The following is an 8,659-nucleotide window of genomic DNA, read 5'->3' as shown; positions in this document are numbered from 1 at the left end:
ATCATTGTAACTCAATCTTGAAAATGACTCTGTTAATCATTTCGCAACGATGTCATCACTATCACTGAAGTGAGCCATCATGAACGAATGTATCCATCCGTCCATCTTCTCCCGCTTATCCGTGGTCGGGTCGCGGGGGTAGCAGTTCCAGCAGAGAGCCCCAAACTTTATTTTCCCTGGCAACATCAACCAGCTCTGACTGGGGGATCCCAAGGCGCTCCCAGGCCAGCGAAGGGATATAATCCCTCCACCTGGTCCTGGTATTATGGTGGTCTCTTCCCAGCTGGAGGTGCCTGGAACACCTCCCTAGGGAGGCGCCCAGGTGGCATCCTAACTAGGTGCCCGAACCACCTCAACTGGCTCCTTTCGACGTGAAGGAGGAGCGGCTCAACTCCGAGTCCCTCCCTGATGACCGAACTTCTCACCTTATCCCTAAGGGAGACACCAGCCACCCTGCGGAGAAAACCCATCTCGGCCGCTTGTATCCGCGATCTCGTTCTTTCGGTCATGACCCATCCTTCATGACCATAGGTGAGGGTAGGAACGAAAATGTTCCGGTAGACAGAGAGCTTTGCCTTCTGGCTCAGCTCCCTTTTCGTCACAACGGTGCGGTAAAGCGACTGCAGTACCGCTGCCGCTGCTCCGATTCTCCGGCCCATCTCACGCTCCATTGTTCCCTCACTCGAGAACAAGACCCCGAGATACTTGAACTCCTTCACTTGGGGTAAGGACTCATTCCCTACTTGGAGTGGACAGTCCATCGGTTTCCTGCTGAGAACCATGGCCTCAGATTTGGAGGTGCTGATCCTCATCCCAGCCGCTTCACACTCGGTTGCGAACCGATCCAGTGAGTGCTGAAGGTCGCAGACCGATGAAGCCATTAGAACCACATCATCTGCAAAAAGCAGTGGTGCAATCCTTAGTCCACCGAACTGCAGACCCCCTCCCCCATGACTATGCCTCGAAATCCGATCCATGTATATTACAAACAGGATTGGTGACAAAGCGCAGCCCTGGCGGAGGCCAACCCTCACCGGAAATGGGTCCGACTTACTGCCGAGGACCCGGACACAGCTCTCGCTTTGGGAGTACAGAAATTGGATGGCCCTGAGTAGAGACCCCCTCACCCCATACTCCCGCAGCACCTCCCACAGTAACTCCCTGGGAACTCGGTCATACGCCTTCTCCAAGTCTACAAAACACATGTAGACCGGCTTAAGCGTACTCCCAGGCCCCCTCCAGGATCCTTGCGAGAGTAAAAAGCTGATTCGTCGTTCCACGACCAGGACGGAATCCGCATTGTTCCTCCTTAATCTGAGGTTCGACAATCGGCCTGACCCTCCTTTCGAGTACCTTAGAGTAAACTTTCCCGGGGAGGCTGAGTAGTGTGATGCCTCTGTAATTGGCACACACCCTCTGATCCCCCTTTTTAAAAAGGGGAACCACCACCCCGGTCTGCCACTCCTTCGGTACTGTTTCCGACTTCCACGCAACGTTGATGAGACGTGTCAACCATGACAGTCCCTCAACAGGGACTTCCCTGTTGAGGGAATTTCCGGGCGGATCTCATCCACCCCCGGGGCTTTGCCACTTTGGAGTTGTTTGACGACCTCAGTGACCTCCCCCCGGGAGATTGGTGTTGATCCGCCGTCATACTCCAGCTCTGCCTCTAATATAGAGGGCGGAGTTGTCGGGTTCAGGAGTTCCTCAAAGTGTTCCTTCCAACGCCCTAACACTCCATCAGTTGAGGTCAACAACGTCCCATCCTTACTGTACACAGCTTGGATGGTTCCCTGCTTCCCCCTCCTGAGGTGTCGGACAGTTTTCCAGAACAACTTTGGTGCCGCCCGAAAGTCCTTCTCCGAACTTCTCCCACACCCGCTGCTTTGCCTTGGCCACGGATGAGGCTGCTGCCCTTCGGGCCTGTCGGTATCTTACAACTGCCTCGGGAGTCCCCCGAGATAACAAATCCCTGAAGGCCTCCTTCTTCAGTCGGACGGCTTCCCTGACCACCGGTGTCCACCAGGAGGTTCGAGGGTTACCGCCCCTTGAGGCACCTAGGACCTTGAGACCACAGCTCCCCGCCGCGGCTTCGGCAATAGAGGCTTTGAACACCGACCACTCTGGTTCAATGTCCCCAACCTCCACAGGAATGCCTTAAAAGCTCCGCCGGAGGTGTGAGTTGAAGGCCTCCTGAACTTGGGCCTCCTCCAGACGTTCCCAGTTCACCCGAACTACACGTTTGGGCTTACCAGGTCTATCCAGAGGCTTCCCCCGCCACTCGACCCAACTCACTACCAGATGGTGATCAGTTGACAACTCCGCCCCTCTCTTTACCCGAGTGTCCAAAACATACGGCCTCAGGTCCGATGATACGATAACGAAATCGATCATGGACCTTCTGCCTAGGGTGCTCTGGTACCACGTACACTTATGAGCATCCTTATGTTCGAACATGGTGTTTGTTATGGCCAATCCATGACTAGCACAGAAGTCCAGTAACAAACCACCACTCCGGTTCAGATCAGGGGGGCCGTTCCTCCCAATCACGCCCCTCCAAGTGTCTCCATCATTGCCCACATGTGCGTTGAAGTCTCCCAGCAAGATTAAAGAGTCCCCTTCAGGAGCCCCATACAGGACTCTTTCCAGGGTCTCCAAGAAGGCCGTATACTCTGAACTGCTGTTGGGTGCATAAGCACACACAACAGTCAGAGTTTTCCCCCCCATAACCCGCAGGCGTAGGGAGGCGAACCTCTCGTCCACTGGGGTAAACTCCAACAACGAAGCACCTAACCGGGGACTTGTGAGTATCCCCACACCCGCCCGGCACCTCACACCTTGAGCAACTCCGGAGAAGAATAGAGTCCAACCCCTATCCAGAAGTAAGGTTCCAGAGCCGACGCTGTGCGTAGAGGTGAGCCCAACCAGATCCAACTGGTAATGCTCCACCTCCCGCACAAGCTCCGGCTCCTTCCCCCCCAGAGAGGTGACGTTCCACGTCCCCAAAGCCAGCTTCTGTCGCCCGGGTCTGGTCCGTCGAGACCCTCCGCTTTCACTGCCACCCTTCTGGCAGCGCACCCGACCCCATCGCTGTTTCCCGTAGGTGGTGGGCCCGCGGGACGGAGAAGCAGAGGTGTTGCCCACGTTGCCTTTTCGGGCTGGGCCCGGCCGGGCTCCGTGGCAAGCCCGGCCACCAGACGCTCGCCGACGAGTCCTCCTTCTGGGCCTGGCTCCAGAAGGGGACCCCGGGCTTCCTCCGGGCCGGGTATCCTCACTTCTTGTGTCGTCTTTCATGAGGTCTTTTGAACTAATCTTAGTCTGGCCCCTTGCCTGAGACCAATTTGCCATGGGAGACCCTACCAGGAACACAAGGTTCCAGACAACACAGCCCCCAGGTTCATCAGGGCACACAAACCTCTCTACCACGGTAAGGTGCTGGTTCTTCAGAGAACCATGAATGAACGAATTTATGCTAATTATAAATCTATCGATCATAAATCTATCGATTAGATTTATGATTCGAAAATAATAAAAGTAGGGTAGACATGTGGATATTATCCGGCTGAACAAAACGTGCATTTATCTAACAGGTTCGTTTTCCACAGACCTTATTTCAAGCTATTTTCCAAAATCCTATGGAGAAATCCCGTTGCTTTCTGTCGAGGGAATCCGAGCGCAGCTTACTTCCTGGTTTTAGGACGTGTCACTGCACCACTTGCATAGACCTCACAGCGGGCGGAACTTGTCTTAAAGTCCGCGAAAATAAAGCCCGCCCATTTAGAGGGAAGATATGATTGGTCAATTGTACTGTCATTTGACATTACTCTCTCGTTGAGTTACTATAGCTGGCCCTCTGTGAATGTAGAGAGGGACCAACAAGCTCTCCCGTCTTCACATAACTCGCAGAGACGGCATTTAACCCTTCACATTCCAACAGAAACTGAACAGGCAGATTCGAAGGATTTATTTCTTCGGAAATATTATTTTAAATACAATTAAATCAAGTTATTTTGGTAAAACTAATGAAAAATGTAACAACAACAACATATTTTTAAAAAAAATTAAAATTTTAAACTTTTTTTTTTAATGTTTTCAAATATTATTTTTTAGAATATCTTAAGCCCTCACAGAGGAACTAGAGGGCCCTGACGGCTCGCCACTGCTGAGTTTCATACAATACTGCTGAACCAGCAGAGACCCCTTACTGACCTGAGGGTCTCCAGTCTGCAGTCTGGACTCTCCAGAAGATCTCTCAGCAGCTTCACTCCTGAATCCTGCAGATTGTTGTAATTCAGGTCCAGATCTCTCAGATGGATGTTGGACTTCAGAGCTGAGGCCAGAGCAGAACAGCTGATCGAAGACAAACTGCAGCCACTCAGTCTGAATAAAGAAAACATGATGTAACTTTAGAAAACAAAGTTCCTGTTTGAAATAACTCCAGGTTTAATAATCTGATCAGAGTTAAAAAGGGTTTTAATGTCAGAGATGATGTAGAAACAATCCATTGATAATCTGGAACTTTAACTTTGATCAGATGTTTAACAACTCCTTCATCTCCCTCACAGCTCATCAGTACTGACAGCATCTCCACTGACTCCTGGAGCGCAGAGTGAGTCTGTGGAAGCTCAAACACTCTCCCTCACACATTCACCTTCTCTTTGTTATTCTGATCAATATTCAGTCATTAGCAAACAGTGGAAAAATAATAATAACATTGTATTTGTTCAAATTCAGAAAATCATAAACACAAACAGATCAATATGAACTGCAGTCAGTGAACTGACCTGAGAGCCTTCAGTCTGCAGTTTGGACTCTTTAGTCCAGAACTCAGCAGCTCCACTCCTGAGTCCTGCAGCAGATCGTTCTTACTCAGGTCCAGATCTCTCAGATGGGAGGGGTCAGACTTCAGAGCTGAGGCCACGACTTCCCAGTGAGTCTCTGAGAGTCCACAGCAAACAAGTCTATAATAACACATACATTACAACATGTGTTAAAAAGAGGAAACATTATATTAAACTCAAGCATTTGATGAAAAAAGATTTGACATGTTCTGATAGACATTTGCTGTTGGTCCATTTAATATAATGTATAATAATAGAGTGTAATGTGTTGCCAGGGTGATCTGATCACATGTCTGTGCTCCTGCTGTCACTGACTGTTACCAAAAGAAACAGACATTTAATAGATCACATTATTACAGAAGTAAATATTTAAATGTTAATTAATATTTGGATGTGAATGATGGATGAAGGATGTTTTGGCTTCTCTGAGCATCTGAACATGTATTGCGCTCACAAACACAATTAACAAACCAATACAGTTTTAACATTTTCAACTGAATACCATCAGATGTTCCCAGTATATCAGCATTAAGACATAACTCTGTTATTGGTGGGAAATTATATAGATCTGATTTTAAACTCTAATACATTGTGATAAAAATGTGTCTGTTCAATGATAAAGAAACTACTAGAAAGTAATAAGTGCTTTCTCTGATAACTGTAAGTCCTGCTGTGTGGTGTGATCACATGCTGAGAAACCTCTCAAGTCCTTCATGTGTTTGACATGTCGCCTCCATCACTCAACATGAAGAGAGCAACGGTTCAATTGAACTATTATTATAAATAAATAGAAGAACAGTGTTGGTTTATTTTGCTCTCAGTATTTAAACAGCAGACATGTTATCGTGTTTATTTGAATAATTAAACTCCTGATCCACATTAGTTTATAAAGTGAATCACATCTGGACTTACTTGGCCTTCCTGCAGTTCCTCACAGCTGGAATCAGTCTCCATCGTCCCTCCTCTGATGTGTTGTACTGACTCAGGTCCAACTCCTCCAGAACCTCCTCTGACATCTGCAGCATGTAGGCCAGAGCAGAGCAGTGGATCACAGAGAGTTCCTTCTCTGATCTGTTCTCTGACTTCAGGAACTCTGTGATCTCCTGATGTACTGAGAGGTCCTTCATCTCTGTCAGACAGTGGAAGATGTTGATGCTCCTGTCAGGAGAGATTTCATCACTGTTCATGTTCTTCAGTTTGCTGATGGCTCTCTGGATGATTGTTGGAAGGTTGTCTGTGCGACCCAGCAGGCCTCCTAACAGTCTCTGGTTGGACTCCAGAGACAGGCCGTGGAGGAAGCGGACAAACAGGTCCAGATGGCCATTTTTACTTCTGAGGGATTTCTCCATGGCTCTCTTCAGGAAGTTATCCAGGGATGAGTAATCATGATCTCCCTGCAGGAAGTGCTTCAGTACCTTTTTGTTCCTGTTGGTGTAACAGTGCAACAAGTAGACTGCAGCCAGAAACTCCTGAATGCTCAGATGAACAAAGCAGTAGACTGTTTTCTGGAAGATCACACTCTCTCTTTTGAAGATCTCTGTACAAACTCCTGAGTGCACCAAGGCCTCGGTGACACCAAGACCACAGCGCTGCAGGTCTTCTTGGTAGAACATGATGTCTCCTTTCTCCAGATGTTCAAACGCCAGCCTCCCCAGCTTCAGAAGAACCTCCCTGTCAGCCTCCGTCAGCTGCTGTGGACTCGTCTCATGTCCCTCTTCATACTTCTGCTTCTTCCTCTTGGTCTGGACCAGCAGGAAGTGTGAGTACATGTCAGTGAGGGTCTGGGGCAGCTCTCCTCTCTGGTCTGTAGTCAACATGTGGTCCAGAACTGCAGCAGTGATCCAGCAGAAGACTGGGATCTGACACATGATGTGGAGGCTCCTGGAGCTCTTGATGTGAGAGATGATTCTGCTGGACAGGTCTTCATCACTCGATCTCCTCCTGAAGTACTCCTCCTTCTGGGCGTCAGTGAAGCCTCGTACTTCTGTTACCCTGTCCACACACTCAGGAGGGATCTGATTGGCCGCTGCAGGTCTGGAAGTTATCCAGACGAGAGCCGAGGGAAGCAGCTTCCCCCTGATGAGGTTTGTCAGCAGCACGTTGACTGAGGACTGCTGTGAGACATCAGACACAACCTCATTGTTTCTGAAGTCCAGAGAAAGTCTGCTTTCATCCAGGCCGTCAAAGATGAGCAGCACTTTGCAGACAGCCAGCTGCTCTGCTGTGACCTTCTGTAAGGTTGGATGGAAAACATGGAGCAGCCTGAGAAGACTGTACTGCTCTCCTTTGATCAGGTTCAGCTCCCTGAAGGAGAGCGGGATCACCAGACTGACATCTTGGTTCCCCAAACCCTCGGCCCAGTCCAGAGTGAACTTCTGCACTGAGAAGGTTTTTCCAACTCCAGCGACTCCGTTGGTCAGGACCGCTCTGATGGGAGTCTGTTGGTCAGGTAAGGCTTTAAAGATGTCCTGGCACTTGATTGGAGTGTCATGGAGGGTCTTCTTCTTGGAAGCTGTCTCCAGCTGCCTCACCTCATGTTGGGTATTAACCTCTTCACTCTGGCCTTGTGTGATGTAGAGCTCAGTGAAGATGCTGTTGAGGAGGGTTTCACTTTGATCAGTTCCTTCTGTCACACGTTCACATCTCCTCCTCAGACGGAGCCTATGTTCATCTAGAACCTCCTGCAGACCACTATCTACTGGAAGAGAAGGAAACGTGAGAGAATCAGGAAAATGCTCTGAGAATCTAATTAAACAACAGAGAACCCTTTAACTGCCAGCGCCACCATTTGGTAGAGCACATTTTGTGTCTTGATATCTTGGAAAAAAATTAAAAAGTTTAACTCCCTCTGATTCAGCCTGCTCTACCCTTTGGTTGACATGTTATGCACAATACAACCTCTAGATGTCACTGTGGTTCGAACAGAATGCCCTTCAGCTAGCTTCCACTGAGAAAGTTGGCAATGCTATCACTGCTGAAGAAATCACTGTTTTGGGGCAACTTTTGTAAGGTAACCATATCCTTTTTGACATATTTTAGTGTCAGGGCACTGACTGAACATAATTAGATAACTTGATGCACAAAAAACGTTTTAACAAGGGTGTCATTATTTATTTTTTAAATATGCTCAACCAACCGGTCGAATTGGCCTTTTATGGTAAACTAGCAATATGACTTTTTCAGAGTTTCAGAGATGTTTTCCAATAAAATATGATAAATAAATGGCTAGATTCATGGTAATATTACTAAATCTATTTCTGCCTTATGAGTCTCAGCAGGGCCGCCCCTCCCTACAGGCCAATCACGCAGACTGCATGGGGCCCCGCCTTGTGCAGGGGGCCCCGCCCAGAGGGCCTCAGCTGCTGTGCGCAGTTCTCCGCGAGAGTGAGAGGTGACAAGGGGAGCATGTCTGTAACCCGACACCGTTGCAATGTATCGACATCTGACCAATCACGGCTTTGATACGGCCACTAGTGCAGGTGAAGAGATGTCGGTGAAAAGACAGTTTCAGTCCGGCGCAAAAAACAAAACATGAAGAAACTAGAGCATCACTCGAAGGTGGGTTATTGTATGAGTCAAATGTACAACTTGCGAATGTTGTATAAGTCAAATTGCCAATTGCCATATTCAAACATCAGCTGCAATTCACGACATGAAGAAGGCAGTCTCTGCAGAGCATATAGGCTAATGGAGATGCAGTTATTTCCAGCATTCTTTATTTAACATTCATTCAAGTATGTTATATCTTTTATCTGCTAATGTAGAGGAGGAAGAGAGATACACTGTCTGTCTAGTTGGCTTACATAACAGTTAAAGTT

General features: G+C 48.3%; 1 protein-coding gene across 4 annotated transcripts in view; it reads right to left on the bottom strand.

Annotated features, from left to right (window-relative positions):
- Positions 1-4,074: 4,074 nt before the first annotated feature.
- Positions 4,075-8,659, bottom strand: part of LOC117557905 (protein NLRC3-like) — a 39,217-nt gene continuing 34,632 nt past the window's right edge. For 3 of the 4 annotated variants that reach the window (XM_034233900.1, XM_034233902.1, XM_034233901.1), the window contains 3 exons: positions 5,754-7,539; positions 4,785-4,961; positions 4,075-4,380 (listed from right to left, as the gene is read on the bottom strand). In XM_034233900.1, coding sequence (XP_034089791.1) covers positions 4,170-4,380; positions 4,785-4,961; positions 5,754-7,539 — 2,174 coding nt within the window. In that variant the 3' untranslated portion in view covers positions 4,075-4,169. The remainder of the gene's footprint in view (positions 4,381-4,784; positions 4,962-5,753; positions 7,540-8,659) is intronic. The other variant, XM_034233903.1, reaches the window with a different exon arrangement.

This window comes from Gymnodraco acuticeps, unplaced genomic scaffold (assembly GCF_902827175.1).
Source record: "Gymnodraco acuticeps unplaced genomic scaffold, fGymAcu1.1, whole genome shotgun sequence".
NCBI classification, from domain to species: Eukaryota; Metazoa; Chordata; class Actinopteri; order Perciformes; family Bathydraconidae; genus Gymnodraco; species Gymnodraco acuticeps.
This window is presented reverse-complemented; position numbering and strand designations above follow the sequence as displayed.